Below are 23,590 nucleotides of genomic sequence, written 5' to 3'. Positions count from 1 at the left end.
TAAAAAAAATTACATTGTGAAAAAGCATCATACAAAACTTTAGATAATAAAAGAAATTAAATAACTTTAAATAATAATGAAAAAAAAAAGGTTCAATAATCTTAAATATAAAAATAAAATAAAAATTTATTTTTATCATTATTTTAACAAAAAATTAATAAATTCAGTAATCTTTCTAAAACATATCTTTAATAGTTCACACATTAAACCTACAAAAGTTAAAAATATTACCATATCCCTATTAAATTTAATGCGAGTATTTTAAAAATGAGTACGGCAAGCATGTGTTGTGGAAAGCCCCTTTTGGTTTTCATTTCGGGAAGACGACTTCGCAAAGACTTTTCACAACCTCAATAGAAAATCACAAAGAACATTAGAAAGCTTGCATCTTTCTGATTCTGAAAATTAAGCATTTTTCAGCATCATGAATAAGGGAAATTTGGCCCCTTTCCTCAAGCTAAATCTCCCTCCTCCCGATGAAACTTCTCTCGCTAAATTCTTGTATGTATCTTCCTCTTTGCTCTCTTTATCGTGTTTATTTATGTGGGTTTGATGTAATTACTGTATCTTTATGCCCTTTTTTGTGTTGAATGCATATTGTAGGACCGAATCTGGGACGTTTATGGATGGTGATCTGCTAGTAAACAGAGATGGTGTTCGAATTGTTTCGCAAAGCCAATCTGAGACTGTAAGTTTCGTGCTTTTATGGATCTGGGTTTCTTTGCATTTGATCTTTAGTTCATAAATCTTGATTATACCTTTTCAAGTTGCTTCCTTTTTAGGGTTAATCGGTAACGATCATGAACTTTGTGAGATCCAAAATTTCGAAATTGACACTTAAATTGTACAGGAAAATGCTAAGAATTGATATATTTTAGGTTGGAATGTTGGTTTGCCTCAAAATTTGTAAGCGAGATGAGTGAAATTGTGCAAACGGTGGATGTAGGGCTCAAATGAGGTCTAAAATTAGGCCATTTTTAGACATTTTTTTTATTAGGTGGTGTTTGGAACTTTGGATGTGCCTTTAAACGTATCATTTAGTGTCAAAATATAATGTAAAAAATCGATTATTTCGATTAATGTAAAAATACCCAATTCCCTAACTTTAAGTAAGTGGTTTTCCAATCAGTTTAATCCAAAAGGTCAAAGCTTTATGTGATATACATTTATTAGGTATGTATCACATATTTGATTCGCTATACATCACAAGATCAGAGCTTTATCTAATATACATCACAAAGATCAAAGCTTTTATTCAACATGCATCACACAGTTCAAAGCTTTATTCAGTACACATAAAAAAGACATCAAAAATTTATTCAATATACATCAAAACTTTATCTAGCTCTGATTCTCACTCCTTAAAACATTGTTATTATGGTTGTGGACTTATGGTATCATATATCAATAGACTTGGATTTTAGTTAGAATTCAACACTTCCATCTGTGAAATAATTTCATTCTTTCTTACTATGATTATTTTTTGTTTCAGCCACCTCTTATTCAGCCATCAGACAACCAATTAAGCTTAGCCGATTTTGATGCAGTTAAAGTTGTTGGAAAAGGAAATGGTGGAATTGTTCGATTGGTGCGACACAAATGGACAGAACAATTTTTTGCTTTGAAGGTAGTCTTTATCAGGTTCATTTCTAATTTGTTCAATCAAATCTTCCTTAAAAAACTTGTTGCTACTTGCTAAAAAAGTAAAAAGTAAAAACCACTTTACTTTTTTTTTTTTTTAAAAGTTTCGTTCATTTTGATTGCAAAACCTATAAATTGGTGATGTGGTTTTCACATCGTTTTTTTGAAAGTTGGATGGAATTTACTAACTTTGCAAGACTAAGTGGTTGTTTGATAGTTGCTGATTGAGTCAGATCTGATTATTTTCAGGTGATTCAAATGAATGTAGAAGAATCAGCAAGAAAGCAAATTGCACAAGAACTTAAAATCAACCAATCATCACAATGTGCAAATGTTGTTGTATGTTACCAATCTTTTTATGATAATGGAGCTGTTTCAATAATCTTGGAATACATGGATGGAGGATCTTTAGCTGATTTTTTAAAAACCGTTCGATCCATTCCCGAACCTTATCTTGCTTCCATTTGTAAACAGGTAAAAAATCTTCAATTTTTTTAATAAAAGATATTCTAACTCTTGTGATCTTTTATAAAAAATAATGAAATTTAGGTGTTGAAAGGTTTGTGGTATCTTCATCATGAGAAACATATTATTCATCGGGATATGAAACCATCAAATTTACTGATAAATCATCGAGGTGAAGTAAAGATCACTGACTTTGGTGTTAGTGCTATACTTGCAAGCACATCTGGATTGGCTAATACGTTTGTTGGCACTTATAATTATATGTCGGTGAGCAATCTTTAACAATAACTTCTAACTATTTACAAATTTGCCATAATTTACTTTTTCTCCTAAAGTGTGCTCTAATTTGCTCAAATATTCCTATTTCCTAAACATCATCAACACTTTGACTATATTTTGGCGTACTAGCTGCAAAGCTCGCTGTTAGCTGAAAAACTAGCTGTTAGTTGAAAAGCTAGCTGTTATATGAAATGTTAGCATATAAAATTTGATGTTCGGTAAAACTAGCTGAAAGATATTAGATGACATGAAAGGACATTAAAAGAATATGTTTTCTGTGATTAATTAAGTGGTATATTTGGAAATTTTTTAAAAGCTCCTGAAAAGCTAGTTTAAGAGAGTGTTTGGCATTTGCTTTTAGAATGACTTTTAACTTTTAACTTTTTCAAAAAGCCCAAAAGATATTTGTTAATAGAAAAGTTCTTTTGAAAATGACTTTTTGCATAGAGGAAAAGAAGGGGTTTCAAAAAGTCACAAAAACGTGACTTTTTGTGACTTTACCTGTAAAAGTTACACCAAAAGTCATTTTGCTAATCCAAACACATTTTAAATAGCTCCTTTTGCAAAAAGTCCTACAAAATGGACTTTTGATGTGCAAAAGCAATCCCAAACAACCCTTAAGTAGCTTTTTAAAAAGCTAGCTTACAAGCTACTTTCGGCTTGCCAAACATAACAACTTAAAAAAGCTCGAAAAATAAGCTAGCTGTGGTGCGTCAAACACAGCCTTTATCCAGACAGCGAGTAGAAAAAAATAGAAACAAGGCCATATGAGTATATCACCACCATATGTATTGGTTTTGTTTTCTTTAGCAAGAATCAAAGTTGGATGAAATTTGGTTTTTATTTTTGTGATTCAGCCGGAAAGAATTATTGGTGGAAACTACGGTTATAAAAGTGATATATGGAGCTTGGGTTTAGTTTTGTTGGAATGTGCAACGGGTCAATTTCCATACACTCCACCACAAGCAGGTGAAGGGTGGGTCAATGTATATGAGCTTATGGAAACCATTGTTGGTCAACCTCCACCTCGCGCACCTTCTGGTCAATTCTCTCCTCAATTTTGCTCCTTTATTGAAGCATGGTAAGTTATAATAAATCTTTATTAGCTAGTATTTGGTATTGATGGAATTGAGAAAGGAATGGAATCATTCATTCCTTCCATAGTATATGGGCCATGTCCTTGTTACCTTTATTATTAACTAGTACAAAATTTGGTATTTTAGTGTGCAGAAAGAACCAAAGGATCGAGCATCGGCAAATGAACTTATGGTACATTTACCGTATTTTGCTAGATGAAAAAAAATATTTTTGAAAGAGTAAATTACATTTTTGGTCCCTGAGTGTAGTTGTTTTTTGCAATTTTGGTCCAAGTAGGTTTCTCTTTGTTGTATGTTTTTGGTTCATGTTTGAAGTAAAATAACTATTTTTGATGACCAAGTTATAGTCATTTATTGGAACATGGACAAGAAAAAACGTTACAAAAATCTCAAATAAGGATCAAAATTGCATGAGAAAACTATTTGTGACCAAAATTTGCGAAAATCAACTACACTTGGTTATCAAAAATGTAAGTTAAACTTTTTAAAATCATTCAAGACATGACACAAGTTATATATATTTGTTTTCTTTGTTAATATCCAGTCACATCCGTTCATCAATATGTATGATGACATGGCGGTTGATCTTGCATCTTATTTCACTGAAACGGGATCTCCTCTTGCAACATTGTAATGAACCCATGGTACGTAAACACTTCCAAAATAAAATATTCTTAAAAAGTTCGATTTTGTAATTTGTCCCCGAAACTTTTTGATTTAATAAATAGTATAAGTCTGTTATATTTATCTATGAATAATCATTAAGTAGTCTTTAAACCCAATGGTTTATGTTCGTGACCTAAAAGTTGTATATTTTGCTGTATATGCAGATTGCTAAGTAAAGGGCAAAAGATTTTTCCTTTTTGTTGTATCATGACTCCGGTTTAAACTTCGCCTTTTGGTTGAGTTCTTGTAAAACTTCGATTCTCAATGAATATGTAACACAATTTTATCTTTTACCTTTTTTAAATACGAAGTTGGATAGACACCAATACAATTTGCGCCAATGTTTTGTAACACAATTTTATCTTTTACCCCTGTTAAATACGAATTTGGATAGATACCAAAATACAATTTGCGCCAATGTTTTGTGGGTTTCTATCAAAAATTAAACATGGAAGTTGTGGTTGAGTTTTTAGAAGGATGATCCATAAACACCCGAAATTACTTCTAATTTGACTATCGTAGGAAGATGATGTTTTCATTTATGTTTTATATTCATCCGTTTAAAAAACAAGGTAATTTATGTTTATATCGTCATTTTAATTAAAGAGAGAATCATGATGAAAAATATAAAAGGTTAAATCATATTGTTTTTAAGTGGATTGAATAAAAAGTACAAATGAAAATATCAACTACCATATCGAAGGTTAAGGACTTAAAAGAAATTTTTGGTCTTACAAAATTTTTGAATAAATTTCTGATAGCTGCTTTGTAACCTCTATAACTAAAAAAAGTTTGGCCAACGTTATCCATTTTATGGATATCATTAGTATAAACTAGTGAAGGACCCAGATTTGAATCAAACAATCATATAGATAAAAATGGTGAAACACGATCACAAACAGAGAGACATTAAAACAAACATATAGCAATATGTATACACAACTCATATCCTTATATATATATATATATATATATATATATATATATATATATATATATATATATATATATATATATATATATATATATATATATATATATATATATATATATATATATAATCACATCCTTGAACACGGTTTCTAGTAGAGAGTGTAAAAGAAACAAAACTCAATACACATATATTTATGTATATCCCTACAACCATAATATGAAAAATATATATTGTTTAACACCAGTTACACGAATAAGATCAAAAACATTTAAAATTATATAATTATATTAAAGAAGGGTTCAAGCTCTTTTTATAACAGCCTGAAACCTTAACCTTTATGCCTCCTAAGCCATAATGTCATAACCTGTCAAAAATTTGCAACAAAATCAAAAGGAAGATTATCTTATGTAATTATATTTCTGTTAGACATTTCATCAAACACCCATTAGGACACCCCCTAAATCCACATATTTAACATTAATGGTCACAGAAGAATCCGGACTACTATACATAATGCATCATCTTCCTCAGCCCCTGACATGGTCCTTTGGTCATTTCACCAAACCACCACCATCCATGCAGCACATTCCATTTGTCAACAAAAATTATTCGTAACCCTAACCCTAATTTTGAAAACCCCTAACCCTATCTTCAAATTGGTCACACAGGGCAGGATCTTGATAAAATTGGTTGGTTGGTTATACATTAATCCAAAAATCAACCACAAAATGTAAAAATTAAAATCAATTCCAATTAAATAGAGATCAATTAAAATGTTAATTGAGTTTCAGATTACCTTTGATTTCCCTGCCCTTGCTGACCACTACTTGAACCATCACCGTCGTATCCCGGGGTATTTTCGTCATTATTACATGCTCGTATGAATCTTTCTGGACTGTTTGGAACCTCCACTACCTGATCAATGTACATAAAATCCATAACTTGCAACACAAATAGTATATGCAAGACAATCTAATGAGTTACAGACTGAAATATTATGTTAAAATATTTGAACAGGATGCTTTGGGGGAAATGCTTGTTCATGGTCACACATCTGACAATACTTATATTTAACAGCATAATCCAAATGATTTATAAAATTATTTACTGATAAATTTCTATGCAGATGCAATAATAAAAATATAATCTTTTTGTCATTAAAAGAAAATTATGTTTAATCTTTCCAGCTCTTGAAAGCTTGTATAAACCCTCTGGATCTCTACCCTCACAAATTTGTAAACGCATATCCATGAAAACCTGTTTGAAAACATAAAATGGATCATTAGAAGAAAAGAAAAAGCTCAAATTTATAGGTATAGATGATAGAATCATAGAATGATAGAATAGAAGTAGAAGAAACCTCAATGAAATCGCCATCTGGGAGTATTGATCGAATAACATCACGATCTTTCCTGTAGGGAGATATGACACTCGTTATGCAGATGATTCCAGCATCAGAGAAGAGTTTTGCAACTTCTGCTAATAAGTAATAATCCATGATGTGATGTAATTAGAGGATAAGGAGAATAGAAGAGGTTTGATTAAGATGAAGAGATATGAAGGAATTGAAAAGTGAAAACCCACCAATTCACGATCTTCGGGTTTGAACCTGCTTCTATCTTCAATTCACTACTTCAGGCACAGAGGTCGTCATATCACTTATGTTCCTTCCTCTGGCCTTCCCAGAAAGGGTGTGGTGGTGTCTATGTTTGCTTACTTCGTCTGTAGTAAAGAGAGAATCATGGCAAGGGTAGCAAGCACAATAGAAATTAGGGTTTAGAGTTAATTTTATAGAGATACAGGGGAAGAACACCATGAAGCTTGCGACAGAATGTTGGACTACCTCTATGCATAGTGCAGAAAATCGAATAAAACAATCCTAAATCAAACAAAATATAGAATCATACCCGAACGAAATGAGTGATGTCACGAAGAAGACGTCTTCCTCTACCTCGTCGGACAGCGCTACTTGACGGTGACGTGTTCTGATTTAGATTACGACGCCGATAAACTGTCCTCATTGCTCCGAAAAGACCCCTCTAGCACCACCTGCTCCAGTAGTCGCACCGGTAATGGTTCGAGTAGGTTGGGAGAGGAGTGACGGGGAATAGAGCCATCAAGAAGAAGAGTGTGCAACATCGAGGTGGTAGGAAAAGAAAACAGTGAAAGTGTCACCCTCAATCTCTCAATTCCCATTTATGTTTCCCACTGAACCGGTAGAAGGACCCGATACGACAACTTCGTCGACGTTGACGTTAAGTTCCAACGAAAATGTAGTGACGTTGCGGGGAAGTTCATGAACCCTACCTTCGCCGATTGGGGAAGATGAATTGAGAAAGTGGCAGTGGAGAAGGAACTGGAAGAATCACAGTGTCAATGCATCAAGGTGCGAAGCAGGGAGAAGAGAGAGGTGGTGAAGGGTATGGATGGCAGATTGAAGCAGAAGAGAAACGAAAAGGGTTCTGGAATAAGGAGGAGAAATTAAACGGGAACTGGATTATGCGGTGGAGGGGTGGAGGTTACACCCAAGAAGGATTAATTGGAGGATGATGACGGTTGGGGCACGTAGGAAAAGCGGTGCAATTGAGTATACCCGTAAAATTTTAGTCCAATCAACAGCAAGAACTGCTCAATTGGAAACACTCTTTTAATATAATTGTATAATATATAATATGAATTATATTACACTTTTTGATATATTCCACTTTTTGATATTCCGAAGATTTGGAACAAATTAATTACGAATCCAGTTTTTGTTTATATCACGGGATGCCTAGATATAAGAAACAATTTTTTTAAAGGAAAATAGATCTTAGTCATCTTACAACTATCCAAAAAATTGATCACGGACATTCTTTTTTCACCCAAATTTCCAACAAATAATTAATCCTTATCAAAATTCAAATAAACGATTACAACAAATTATTTTCTATGTATATGTGTATACGATGAAACGAATTTGAAAAGCTGTATTTATTTGTTTATTAAACTTCAATTTTGTTTACTAAAATATTTTAATGGAACATTACAAGATTTTTAAAACACAATCTATCTATTGATATTTATATCTATGAGATTTTATAATATGTGCCCTTAGGGCACACATAAAAGCACATATAAGAAACATTAAATATTACAAATATTACTATAATTAAATATAAAATTCATTTATTATAAAAAATATTTGCATAATTAAATGTGAAATAAATTAATAATCTTCATAATAAATGAATTTCACATTTAATTATGGTAATGTTTTTGATATTTAATGGTTTTTATATGTGCATATTAGAAAACTATGTATAATACCCATGTATTACACGGGTTGATATATATATATATATATATATATATATATATATATATATATATATATATATATATATATATATATATATATATATATATATATATATATATATATATATATATATATATAGGGAAAAGTGAATATACCCTTAAGGGTATATAAGCTTAGGTACTCAAACTCACCATATTATGTTGTTTTGTATCATATGTGTACATTGTAATTGTCCAATGTTCTTATAATTCAACTTCTAACTTGATTTACTTCTAAGATTTTTATAAATTTCACATTTATCTTTCTCTTACATAATTTTTATTTTCAACTCTAATATATATAGCCTAATAGGTGTTCGACAGAAAGAAGTGATATAAGAGGAAAACAATAGTGAAATTTCGAAAGTCTTCAAAGTAAATCAAGTTAAGGTTGAAGTTTAATAACACTATAATGAATATATCAAACAAAACAACTAATTATAGTGACTTTGGGTACGTAAGCTTATATACCCTTAAAAATATATTCACTTTTCCCATATATATATATATATATATATATATATATATATATATATATATATATATATATATATAGAGAGAGAGAGAGAGAGAGAGAGAGACAAAACTACAAATTTAATCCTTGTGGTTTGCAAAATTTTTTGGATAGGATCCAAAAAGTTTTCGACTTACATGGAAGGTCCAAAATTCAAACTTTTTTGTGGTTTTGTTTCAAATAAACATGAAAAGACTATTTTACCCTTATTATTTGTTTTTTATATTTTTTATTTATTTCAGAATTTAAATAATTATAGAAAAATACAAAAATAAAAACACCACCCTCATCCATCTCCATCGTACCCCTCCCCCTTTCTCTCTCGTTTTCTTTTTTTACTTACTTTCTTTCTTTCTTTCTTTCTTTCTCTCTCTCTCTCTCTCTCTCTCTCTCTCTCTCTTATCTTCTTCTTCCTCCCGACATTTCACCTGCAATTTCTAGATGAAAATCCAAATCAGATCCATCAGCAACCACCTCCACACAACCTCACCAATCTCCATCCACCTCTACCATCATCGATATCCACCGCCCACTCGACCCCACCTAAACCCACCATAGCCTCTCCATCTCTCTAGATTTCTAGGTATGAACATACAAATTCATATGAAATCATTGCTGGTTCAGAGTACCAAATACTCTTGTAACATCCCCATTCTTGACCCTATTCAACGGAACCCACAAATCAGCTTGTCTCCCAATGCTCTGTCCTAATCACCAACAACCATCGTCCCTAAATTTGAAGCTCTAACCCTTCTTAGCATATCCAAGAAATCAGAATCATTAGAAAACTCGATTTCTCAATAACCAACCTGCAACAAAGAAATCATTTGAAAACTCCCACTTGAAGTGCATTAATGATGACATCGATCCAGTCTACTTTGGTTTAGAATAAGATGAGAAATGGATATGAGGGATGGGAGGTGGATGTTGACTTCGATTTCAGTTTCAGAAAGAGGCAGACAAATCTTTTTTGATTCGGATCTTATGGGGATCCGATGAACTTTAGGGATGAACATAAAGAAAACAATTTCCAGAAGGAAACCTACACATACACACATACATAAATCGAATGTAGACTGGATTTTGTGGGTTTTCTTTTGTGTGAGAGATTTCCATATGTATGTATGTTCATCAGAAATCGATGGAGTAACCAACAAAATAAGAGAGAAAGAGTCAAAGAGCTTAGAGAGAGAGAGAGGGAGGGGATACAGAGAGAGAGAGAGAGAGAGAGAGTACGGTGGGGGTGGAAAATTCTTTCTTTTTCTTTTGTTTTTAAATCAAAATAGCATTAAAATACTTATAGAAAAAGGAAAAAAGAAATAAAAAGGGCATAACCATCTTTTTAATTTTTTTTGGACCAAAAACCTAAAAAAACCTTGATTTTGGACCTTCCATGCAAGTTGAAAACTTTTTGGATCCTATCCAAAAATTTTTGAATACCACAGGGACCAAATTTACAGTTTTGTCAATAATAAATATTTTTTTAAAATAAAATTTTGAAATAAGGAATAAAGAATCATATTAATTGTAATTTAGTATAATATTTATTACATTTGATACTATATATATATATATATATATATATATATATATATATATATATATATATATATATATATATATATATATATATATATATAAATAAAAGTATTATGTGGTTTTTTAATTTTAAAAATTGAAAATATTTATGTATATATTATTTATTGAAAAAATATAACAAAAGATAAGTATCAAATTACATCCCATATCTATTTTTCAAACAAAACTTATCTATCTATGATTATTTACCAAAAGTTATACTCGAACACGGTATGGTCACGTCATTTGAAGTTTAATTGAAAGCATTTGTGATAGTATGTAAAAAGTAATTATGAAAGTTGTATTGTTAATAATTAAATGTTGCACCCCGCACGATACAACATAAACTAAGGAAAAGATTATAACAATTTATTTGATTTTGAAATTGGATGATATTTATGATACCAGGTTTAACTAAAAATGATATATAATTTATTAAATTATTGTAGATCTCAAAATACGTATAACTTCATATCTCTATTCTAATAAAAGAATAGTTTTAATCTTCTTTTGATATGTATCATCCTATTAAACCTCCTAATTAATGTATATTTTATTTTATTTTTGCCATGTATCACCCTATTAAACTTTTTCATTAATTCATGCCACTTATCAACCTATTACTTCTTAATTTTAAATTTTAAAATTTCCACTCTAATTATATTAATTTAATTACATTAGAATAAAAATTAAATTAAAATTAAAACAAATTATAAAGTGATATAATTTCACATATTTATTTAAATTAACGATTATAATTTTATATAACTAAAAAGATATCTCTTAATTAATAATTTATTTGAAATAATTGATTGATAATTTTGAGTTCTCATTATAATAGTTTAATTATATTTGTAACCGTAGTTCCCACGGATTATAAACTAGTAGTATGATATACGAAAAATGCAATTTATAACGATATAAAGAAAGCATACTTATAACGCTGTAAAAATGAATTTGAGATAGATAATTTTTATATCATTATGTAGATAAATTGAGACGGTCTAAATCTAGAAATCACACTAAGCAACTTACATTAATTTCAAAAATAAAAAGTAGAAAAATATTATTGTAGTTTTTCTATCTTAATACTTCTAAGATCGCTATTGTATCACCATACAATTACCTGTCAATTTTCATTTCCAGACATATACAACTATTATGGTGTAAATGATCTAAACCCTCTTGTGGGTAGTCACTTTATATGTGTTCATCCATCTAGTATACCCTCCAAGAAGCGTGATTCAATTTCGTAGGTAATAAATTATAAAATTTGTTACTTCCGACACTGAACACCATCAGAACGATTTTCCCCTGCAAATCGATTATCACCACTTTCTAGTATATGATTAAAAACAAATTATACTGTATTTAGAGATATATTAAATAAGAAAATATATAATATCACTATCGCCAATAATCTATATAATTATGTTTGATCCATGATATTGAAAAAATAATCGGATTTAATTAGTATATAGGATTTCGAACCAACCGTCTTAATCAACCAAAAAAAGTTAATATTATTGCTAAAATCTACACCATTACATTTGTAGTCTAAAGCAATATATTATATAGAACCGTCTATTCGCTCACATTGTCTCCACTACAAATAAATTCTCTAAAAAGGTGATTATAAAAACTCATTTCTACTAATAAAAAAATGAATATTAAAATTCGCTAAACGATTTATACAAAATCGGTAAAAATTATAAACCAAACAATTTATATATCATGATTAAATCTAAAAGTTAATTTTGTCCCTTATTTATCATACTTAACCGCAAAATAAGGTTGGAATTGTATAAAAACCTTTCCCTAATTCTATTACATAAAAGGAATAATCTAGAAATATATGTTAAAGGACCATTTATATATATAATTTGACTATTATAGAGAAACCATTTACAAAAATCTTGTTTACTATTCGTCTTGTCAAATCACCATTGATATATGCATAGTACATATAATTGGTTCGTAATGTTAGGAGCCACTTTTATAAATGTATGTTATTATTTGTGATGTCAAATCACCAGTGATATATGCATAGTACATATAACTGGTCCATGATGCTATTGAGAGATGTAGCTTGCACACAAGAACGTAATTGAGTTTGCCTAAGTCATTAAGGGAAGAAGCTGAGTGCAATTAGTGAATCAAGTACGCAACAAAGATATAAAGACTATCATTATTGATTAGAACGTGAAGTTGTGAACAACCTAAAGTATTAACACGTAACTAAGATGAGAAGCAATATGATACACAAGTAACGAAGTATTTGAGATGCACCAAGCAAATATAACTTCTTAAACCATATGGACACCATATATAATATACCGGCAACTTGCCTAATATAGTAATATTATGCAGACATGAATACACTGCTGAAAGCACCAATCGAACCATAGCAGGCTTAACCAAATGATGACATGAGTGGATCATGTATAAGCATCAACGTCCTACAACATTTGCACTCAAGGATGGAAAATCTTATAGTCATGTCCTTTTAGAAACAAATGCAGAAATCAAACCAATCCAAAAAAAGCTAGCTTACTTTTTGAGTTTTTTTAAGTTGTCATGTTTGTTAAGCAAAAAAATAGTTTATAATAGATATGTGCTTCGGGCCGGAATTGACCCGAACCCGAATAACCTGAAACCCGAATAGGATGAAAAGTGGGAACTAAAACCCAGATCGATTATACTAATACGGACCGGTTCGGTTCGGGTAATACGGGGTTCGGTTCGGTTATTAACCTAAAAGGACCGAAATAACCCAAATAAACATTTACACTATGTTTTTGAGCCGAATAACTCAAATAAACCGAAGTGACCTGAATAACCCAAATAAACCGAAATGGTCCGAATAACCCAAATAAGGAAATTCTATATACAGTTCAAGAAAAAAAAATATTAATTTAATATTTTTTTCTTGAACTAAATATAAAATTTCTTTATTTGGGTTATTCAGACCATTTCGATTTATTTGGGTTATTCGGATCATTTCGGTTTATTTGGGTTATTCGGTTCAAGTGACTATTCGCTTTCAGGATCAGTCTTTTTGACCCGATTAAACCTTTATTCGGGTAACCCGGACCGAATAACCCGAAACCTGAATTGGGCAAAAATAGATACCTGAGAACCGACCCAAATAATTTATTCAGTCCTAATTTGGGTCGGTCTCGTTTGGGTTTGGGTTTCGGTTCGGATATTCAATCCAAATGCACATCTCTAGTTTATAAGCTATATTTTTAAAAAGCTACTTAAACTTGCTTTTTATGAGTTTTTTTTATTTTTTTTCAAATATATCCCTTAATTAATTATAAAAACATATTCTTTTAAATGTTTTTTTTATGTCATTTCATATTTTTCAGCTAACTTTTCAGTTAGTTTTACCAAACGCTATTTTTTTTATCAGTTAGTTTTTCAGCTATCAGCTAATAGCTAGCTTTTCAACTAATATGCTAAACATAAGCTAAACATTAATTTTGGATATATATATATATATATATATATATATATATATATATATATATATATATATATATATATATATATATATATATATATATATATATATATATATATATATATATATATATATATCAAAAAATCAAAATCGAGACTGCAGATTCAAAATATGTGTCTTAACCAAATGCGCTATAAGTAATTTATACTTCTATAGTTCTATATATGAGAAATACATTATCAATATTAAGAAGTCGTCTGACTTTGTTTTTAAATTTGATACTGCTTGAAGTGGAATATGAGAATTTCCAAAAGCGGACAAGGATCTAACGACGTAAGGAAATGAATTTTGCAATGATTAATAATTGATGTTACCGGCAGTTCAACCGACTGATGCAGCCAATAAACAGTTTTAAACAAGGTTTGTTTTAAACTTATTGTAAGACCATTAAAGAGCGGTGATATTATGCTTAGATCCAGAAAAATACTTATCTATTGTAACAAACCAAAGAGATTAAAAGTTTGACATTTAAACAAAAGAGCTAGAATTTAATACGATGTTATGTTACAAGAGTCAACAGATCGATAAAGTCCATCTAAGGGCACATGACTTACGTGAGTTCATTCTTCAATCTCCTACAACCTAAAGTTTTGTTTGTTGAAAGTCCTAAATGGACATATTGTCTATGAAATCTTTGCATAAAGTCCTAGACTATGGCTTTATAAAATAAAGCATGATATGCTTTGTTGAATTTTGGCTTATAATTAATATTTAAGCTAGCCCCTTATTGAAATGTCCAAATATAATAATTGAATATTGAATAATTAATATTAATGATCAAATATCTAGTCGTTATAACGTAGACAATTCCATTATTATTATTATTATTATTATTATTATTATTATTATTATTATTATTATTATTATTATTATTATTATTATTATTACTGTTGTTGTTGTTATCAAATTAAAAGATTTACTATGTTCAAGAATCATATTAAAATGATATAGTTATTTAACATATGATATAATAGATCACACTAACCATAATTTGATATAACTGATTATTTATTAGAAATTAGTTTTAACGAATATTCAATAAACTCTTATAATTAAATTGAAAATTATTTGTTTCTAGAAAATAATAATTTTCATTAGCAAGTAACATTATATGATCTATATGGTATTGATTAATAAGTCATGCACAACATTTTAGACTAGACAAATTCTTTTATTTTTTTACCAAAAAGTTAAATTTATATTTTATAAACTTGGCTTATAAAATATAAAAACTTTCTGTCTTAATTTTCGAAATTATAAGATGAAAAGGAAGACATGGTTTTTGATTAAATTAATCAAAAGCATGGCTTGTTTTCGAGCATGAGGAACATTAGACCATAGGTGCATGGGTTGTCTTAAAGGTTTAAGACCCTTTGTGTAAAGATTAAAATTTATGAGGCTTGCACTATTCCTTCCTCTTTGACTTGGCCAAAACCATAACATGCTAAGGAGTGTGTATTCTCTCTCATTGTTGGTCATTTCTTGAAGAACACTTGTTATTTTTATGCTTTCTTGAAGTTCATATTGGTTATGAACTTCAAGCTTAAGAGTTAAGAGTTTTAGACTAGCATCTACATCAAGTTGGCTTCTTGTTGGTGTCTCTAAAGTTCACCATTCTTCATTAACTTCTAAGTCTCTCAAGAGAATCCAAAGAACTACAAAGGTTCTTATTTTTTTAAATCTTTTTCTTTGGTTGATTAGTTTTCTTTCCAAACTTTGCAAGATGATCCTTAGTGGGTTTAACTTGTTTATGTTATTCAAAATTATCAAGTCTTCCGTTGCTAAATATTATCTTTTTGAAACAAGTTTTTGAATAAAAACTCAACAATTGGTATTAGAGCCACCTTTCAAGTTTGGTTAGATTTTTTGATTTTTGGAAATCCTAGTTTTTGGAGAATATGAATAGCTTGGTTTTATACAAAAACAAGTTCATACATATTTTCTATGATAAATTTATAATTGTTATTTTGTGTGACAAAAGTTTTCATGCATCTTTTGTCATTTAAAGTTGTCTTTGAAAAACAAATGTTGTTTTATGTGTATGTTGATATGTATGATGTGCATAAACTAGTCAATGACCATTGTGTTTGTTGTTTTTATTATAAAATGGTTGTAATAATTTATTTAGTTATATGGTATCTAATAAATGAAATAGGTTAGTTTTCTTGGTTTATTTTTGTAAATAATATATTAGTTGTTAGAAAATTTATTTATACAAAAATGTAATAAGAAATGAAGTTGGAGCCATTTTTTGAAGACAAGAAGACAATTTTCGAGTTTTAGAAGAGTGTAGGGGTAAGGTAACATTTTTAGCAAATTGTTGCAAAAGGTGTTCCTGTTGGCAGCTTCCCTTGGAGCTGTTGGACCTAATACAACATTTTTGCAGCCTTTTCTAAAAAGTGTTGCATATTGCTGAAATATTGCTTTAAAGAAGTTTTTCCAACGAGGCAACGATCTGAAAAGTGTTCATTCTTTGCAAGTGGCTCGTGATGAACTCTCCATCTTTCATCTTGGTTGTGATCAACGAGGCAACAATCTCTTACCTTTCTTGACGTGCGCTTTGATGGTACTTTTCCATCAAATCTTGGCACATCTCATACGACTAATAGTCCTCGTAGAACCGTTGTAGCTCATGAGTCATAGTGGCTACCATTATACATGACACCTTTGTCGCATCTTTCTTGTGAGCCCTATACTCAGCTATTTCTTCAGCAGAAGCAGTAGTTTCATCTATCTCTTTGAGATTTTCATCGAGGACGTATTCCTTTTACTTGTAGTAGAGGGCCATGCGGATGTTGCAGATGCAATCATTGAAATTGGACCGATCGAAGGTGACCCTCCCACAAATGTTCATAAGAGAGAAGGAGCTTGAAGGGTTCGATCTTGAAGTGTTGTTTGAGCCAGACATTTGAAAAATAAAAGAGACAAAGTTTAGATTAGACAAGAATCCTTAATATAACACCAAAATGAAGCTAGGACCCAACACTATAATTCACAATTCAGAAGAGGGATGTTGTAATCCAATTGCAAATTATATGAAGGTAGGTAAATGATGATTTACCAATTTCCACCATGAAAAACGAAATGGACACTTACGTTTTAAATGAATTGAAATTCCTAGATACTTTTGAGATTCATTGAACTTTTCAATGACATGTTTAATCTTGATTATGCCCTTCAAGTTTGTGATTGGGATATCGAGGATCACAAATAAGGTGTGAATAACCATGCAAATTAGCTTGGTACTCTCGAGTCATTTACCACCTAATCAATGTGCCGATTAGCCACACATGCTCTATTGATCTATGATAATTCTCGAGCTACCCTTTTCCACCCTTGTTAGTCCAAGTTAGTGTGCCGGTTAACCACACACGCTCCACTAACGACTTTGACAAGGTGCAAAGTGCAGTTTTATGGAATAGCATCATTTTCACATTTTTCCTAAAGTAACTAAGATTGGGAATTTATAAAACATTTAGTTACTTTATAATAATCATTATACTTGTTAATGAGGAATTAATTTCTTATCCTACCCGTTCGGTTAACGACCCTCCACTAGTCAAGAGTGCGGTTGGTAAGAGTGGATACCTAATGGCGCTCATTTTATAGGCCGCTTCCTTAAACACCCTTTATATACCAGCTTCGTGAATGAGGTCTACTAACAGTAAGACTGACTCATCTTATATATATATATATATATATATATATATATATATATATATATATATATATATATATATATATATATATATGAGTATTAAGCTTTAAATATTATAATAGTATAAATGTTGTATTTTAAACTTTTAAAATACTAGGGTTTTAGAATTTACTATTTCAAAATTAAAACTTTTTAATCAAATTTTAAATTCCAAAGCTTGAGGGCAAGTTATGAAACTTTTCAAAACTTTCTAGATCAAATTTAAAATAATTAAATTATGCATATAATTTTATCTTTATCCAAATTTGATCTAATTCATTTATTTTGCTAAGATAAATCAAATTTTACAAATAATTAATTTATCTTATAATCTTGTAATTATCTTAAAATTTGACCATTATCTTCTAATTAGGTGAGGATAATCATTACCATAATGAAAAAAATCGATTTTTATCAGTTAAAATCAACTTACGGTAATTATCCTTATCTAAATTTGGCTTAAAATCAAAAAATCCTACAGTCATACGATTCAACTCGTCGAGTCAGGATGTGGACTCGTCAAGTTGCCTCAACTCGTCGAGTCCCATAATGGACTCGTCGAGTTCATCTGCTAGATCCTAGATTTCGATTGCTTTCAGCTTTGAATAATTAACCATGACATCAAATATAACAGAAAATACCCAAAGCTCTGATACCACTATTGGGTTTTTAGCACTACAACATTCCTATGGTGTACATGCAACCCAAATACTTTGGATCTAGGTTTTTCTCAATTTATACATCTAATTCTAATCCTCCAATGCATGAACCCTAACTAGCATACAATTTTCAAGATTTGTAACATAAAAAAAAGTTAGATGAATACCTTTTCCTTGTAGCTTGTAGATCTTGACCTTCAAGAGTTTAGTGCCTCAATTGTTGCACCTCTAATGAGTCACAAACACAAAGTAGGAATTGGAAGAATATGAGAGAGGTGGGAAGACTCTAAAATTTGGCAAGGGTTTCCTCTTAGGATGTAATGGCCGATTTTAGGCATCCTAGGGGTTCCTTATGTTGGGTTTTGAGAATTCTAACACTCCTATGGTGTACATGCAACGCTAGAAACATTGGATATGTGTTTTCTCTAAAATACATGCAAATTTGATCTCCAAGGTTTACAACCTAAATAACATGTTATGGGGTACTTGTAATATAAACCTTTAAGTAGAATAACATACCTTTCTTTTGTGGTTGATTGCTTGGAGTTTTAGAGCATAGCACCAATAGTGTGGATGCCTTAAGTGGTGTCACAAATCACCCAAAACAACTTGGAAATACTTGAGAGAATATGATGCTTGCTAAAATCAGCCCACCCTTGTTTCTCACACACACTAGTGCCAATTCTAGAACCAACGACCTCTTTATATACTATGGAGGATTAGGGTTAAACCCTAATACCCATGACTTTTCATTTACCTAGGATCCATGGGTTAAAAGCTCCATGGACTATCCATGGACTTCCATATACTCTTAGCCCATCCTAAATAAATCTTAGCCCAATCCATATATATGTAAGAGTCCATATTTAATTAATCTCTTTTGATCACTAAATTAATTCCAAAATTAATTCTTGATCAACACTAATTAAATAATATGATTTCATATTAATATATTATAACTTATAATATATTAATATATCATAAATATCTTATTCTCAAAAATATATCCATAAAAATTGTTAGGTGAAGTGCAACCCAAATGGACCATGGCGGGTCGGGTCAAGTTCATACCAAATATAGTTACGAACTTAGACACCTTATCCAACAATCTCCCACTTGGATAAGTATGATAACTATAGTTGCAAGTATAACTTCAGGAACCAACCAGCAATCGTAGCTCTTTAAAAACTCTGTTGAACTATGAAGCGCCATTTTAGATAAGTGATCATATAATCCTCTGTTCTCAAGATATCAGCCGGACAAATACAAGGAACAATGTCGTACTTATTGTCCAGCAGTTGTTTCTCGATCTCTGATTTGTTTTGTCATAGAACTAAATTCAACACATCAATTAGGTTCTGACCGAGCCCGGTACATAAGTCAAAACCAAATCATCGAGGGGCCCATATATCGCTTCTATTGCTAGAAGGAACAAATAAACTTCGACTCATATGCTTGTACTAACTACTAGTTGAATTATGCACAAAAGCACGTTTTATGACGTCAATTTACTGATGCGTTTTCATACAATCAATGGATAACTAAATCATAGTCAACGACTCATATCTCTAGGTTTGAAGATATATATGATATTACTATCTCACGATCACTCGAGATAAATTCCATGAAGTGATACAAGTGAGCGTGTTTAATCCAATACTTAGAACTTATGAGCACTCATGAATGTTGCAGCAACCATTTCTATGTCTAATGCACCTTAAACAAATCCTACAAGCCAAATTCATGACAGTCTTAATTCAATACCTACTTCTAACGTATGACCGACTGTCGAGAGTTTGAATAAAATAATTATTCTGGAAGTCAAAACATGCAAAATCGAAACAATAGTAAACGATCAACATAGGATAGTAACACTTTACTCATAAGTAAATAACAACTTTTATTTAATCATCAAATGTTAATTACATTTTACAAGTTTCAGAAAACTATCTAATTATTAAAACTAATATTGTCTCTCATCCCGATGCTCCTCGCATACTATAAATGCCTAACCCTAGTCAGTACCTTCGTGAAGGGATATACAGGTTCTCTTCTGATGATACCCTCTTTGCCACAATGAGTCCTTCTTTGATCTTGTGTCTTATGAAGTGATATTTCCTGTCAATGTGTCTAGATCTGCCATGATCTCTTGGTTCCTTGGCTAAGGAAACAACACTATTGCTGTCATAGAAAATCTCCATAGGCTCCTGTATAGCTGGTACAACTCCAAGGTCTCCAATGACGTTCTTCAGCTATATCACCTCCTTTGCCGCTTTACTCGCTGCTATGTACTTAGATTCACAAGTAGAATCAGCTAGTTTCTCCTGCTTGGAACTTTTCCAAGTAATTGCTCCTCTATTTAGGATAAAGACCCAACCTAACTAAGAGCGGAAATTATCCCTATCAGTCTGAAAGCTAGCATCACTATACCCTACTACTCTCAAGTCAGCACTCCCACCGAGGGTAAGAACCCAGTCCTTAGTCCTCTGTAGGTACTTGAGAATATTCTTTACTGCAGTCCAGTGAGCCTTTCCAGGGTTTCCCTGATATCTACTGACCATGCTCAAAGAATAGGCCACATCAGGATGAGTACAAGTCATAACATACATGATCGAGCCAACAACAGAAGCATATGGTAATCGACTCATCTCAGCTATCTCAGCCTCTATACTTGGACTCTGAGTCTTACTCAGTCTGGCATTGTGCTAGATCGGTAAGTCTTCTTTCTTGGAATTCTCCATGTTGAACCTCTTCAACATTTTATCCAAGTAGGTACTCCGACTGAGTCCAATTAGTCTTTTACTCTTGTCTCTCATTATTCTTATCCATAAGATATAGACAGCTTCTCCAAGGTCCTTCATAGCGAAACACTTCCAAGCCAGGATTTAACATACTGCAAAGTTGGGATGTCATTTCCTATGAGCAGTATGTCATCCACATACAGTAGCAAAAATTTAACTATACTATCACTAACCCTAACATATACACAAGACTCATCCTCGCACCTCGAAAATCCAAACTCTTTGACTTTCTCATCGAAGCAAAGATTCCATCTGCGAGATGCTTGTTTCAAACCATAAATGAATTTCTCAAGCTTACACATCCTATTAGGGTACCCTGCATCGACAAAACCCTCTGGTTGAGCTATGTAAACATCCTCAACCAACTTTCCATTAAGGAAAGCAGTTTTGACATCCATTTTCCATATTTCATAATCATGAAATGCTGCTATGGCTAGCAGAACCCTAATAGACCTAATCTTTGCTACCGGTGAGAAGTCATATCATAGTCAACTCCCAGAGTTTGAGTAAAATCCTTCACCACCAGTCGTGCTTTGTAAGTGTGCACCTTCCCATCCATGCCGGTCTTCTTTTTGAAGATCCATTTGCACCCAACTATCTTACGACCTGGTACATTATCAACCAAATTCCAAACTTGATTGTCATACGTGGACTGAATCTCACTGTCCATAGCCTCCTTCCATTTAGCAGACTTGGGGCCTACCATGGCTTCCTTGTAATTATTAGGTTCATCCAAATCTATCAATGTACTATCACTGATAAATGTATCACCTTTAGTAGTGATGTGATAACTATAATAAAAGCTAGGTGTGCTCTTAACTTTAGTGGAATGCCTCGGAGGTATGGACTCACCTATCGGCTCACACAGGAGTTTCCTCTTCAGGTTGGTCGCTAGTGTTTGAGGTTCCTTCACCACTTGACTCTTGAAGCTCTTCAAGTTCAATTTGCCTCCCACTGTCTCCTTGGCTTATAAATTCTCTCTCATGAAAGACTCCTTTCCTTTCCACAAAGACCACATTCTCACTGGGTCTGTAGAAGAGGTAACCAAAGGATTTCTGTGGGTAGCCGATGAAAATACACCTCTCACTTCGAGGTTCGAGCTTGTCGTGAGACTCGCGCCTCATGAAAGACTCGCAACCCCAAATCTTGATGTGGTCTAGATTTGGAACTTTCCGAGTCCACATCTCGTGAGTTGTTTTGGCAACCTTTTTGGTAAGGACTAGATTAAGGATATGGGAGGCAGTCTCTAAGGCATATCCCCAAAATGAGATTGGTAACGAAGTTCGACTCATTATGGAACGAACCATGTCCAACAAGGTTCGATTGCGCCTCTCAGCCACACCATTCAGCTGTGGTGTCCTAGGAGGTGTCAATTATGAGACAATCCCACATTCTTTAAGATAGTTAAGGAACTCAATACTAAGATACTCTCCTCCCCAATCGGATCGGAGCATCTTGATGTTCCTGCCCAGTTGATTCTCCACTTCCTGCTTAAACTAGTTGAACTTTTCAAAGGTTTCTGACTTATGCTTTATTAAGTAGATATATCCATATCTATTGTAATCATCAGTAAAAGTCACATAATAGCGATTAGCATCCCTTGTGGTGTTTTTGAAGGTTCCACACACATCTGTGTGTATGAGGTCCAACAAACCTTCACCCCTCTCACAAGTACCAGTGAAGGGTAACTTTTTCATTTTTCCAAGTAAACGAGACTCGCAACTATCATCTGATTTTAGGTCAAATGATTCCAAAACCCCAACCTTTTGGAGTTGGCCTATGCACTTCTTGTTGACATGTCAAAGACGATAATGCTATAAGGATGCTTTATCCAAGGTAATCGAAAAAACAATATGAAATACATTATTTCCTAAGTTGTCTACAATCGACACAATTTCATATACACCATCACAAGGTAATGCTTTAAAATAAAACACATCATTATAAAAAGCATCAATAGCACCAATTTTATTATCAAATGAAAATGTGAATCCTTGATTATACAAACCATGAAAGGAAATAATATTTCTCGCCATTTCTGACGAGTAATAACATTTATTCAAATCTAAAGTTAACCCATTATTAATCAATAAAGAATAAACTCCAATCTTGGTCACAGGTGATGCTTTCCTATTGCCCATGATTAAGTTTCTCTTCCCGTGCTCCACTTCTTCACTACTTTTTAGGCCCTGCAAATCAGTACAAATGTGAATACCACAACATGTATCAAGAACCCAAGAGTTAGTATGCAATGAGTTTTTAGATAATATTGTATAAATACCTGCATGGGTGGGTTTAACTTTCCCATCCTTTACATCATGCAAGTACTTAGGGAAGCTTCGCTTCCAGTGCCCATTTTCGTGGCAGTAGAAGCATTGTGCTTCCTTTGGGTTT

The 23,590-nt window shown here is 31.9% G+C and overlaps 1 protein-coding gene and 1 long non-coding RNA gene across 3 annotated transcripts; one reads left to right on the top strand and one right to left on the bottom strand.

Moving 5' to 3' along the window:
- The first annotated feature begins 273 nt into the window (after window positions 1-273).
- LOC144998941 (mitogen-activated protein kinase kinase SIPKK-like) lies at window positions 274-4,489 on the top strand. The gene is made up of 9 exons (XM_078958673.1): window positions 274-501; window positions 604-688; window positions 1,493-1,627; window positions 1,891-2,115; window positions 2,191-2,373; window positions 3,243-3,466; window positions 3,609-3,654; window positions 4,027-4,126; window positions 4,313-4,489. Exons 1-8 carry the CDS (start codon window positions 425-427, stop codon window positions 4,114-4,116), a joined length of 1,065 nt encoding a protein of 354 aa, XP_078814799.1. The 5' UTR covers window positions 274-424; the 3' UTR covers window positions 4,117-4,126; window positions 4,313-4,489.
- Window positions 4,490-5,270: 781 nt separating this feature from the next.
- LOC144998943 (uncharacterized) lies at window positions 5,271-7,702 on the bottom strand. 2 transcript variants are annotated; one of them, XR_013660479.1, is made up of 5 exons: window positions 6,990-7,702; window positions 6,667-6,804; window positions 6,443-6,561; window positions 5,879-6,339; window positions 5,271-5,446 (listed from the first exon to the last, which is right to left on the bottom strand). It is a non-coding gene; the product is annotated as an uncharacterized LOC144998943 (long non-coding RNA). The 2 variants fall into 2 exon arrangements; XR_013660478.1 differs by having other exon boundaries at window positions 6,443-6,558.
- Window positions 7,703-23,590: the final 15,888 nt, after the last annotated feature.

This window comes from Lactuca saligna, chromosome 5 (genome assembly GCF_052625555.1).
Source record: "Lactuca saligna cultivar CGN05327 chromosome 5, ASM5262555v1, whole genome shotgun sequence".
NCBI classification, from domain to species: domain Eukaryota; kingdom Viridiplantae; phylum Streptophyta; class Magnoliopsida; order Asterales; family Asteraceae; genus Lactuca; species Lactuca saligna.
This window is presented reverse-complemented; position numbering and strand designations above follow the sequence as displayed.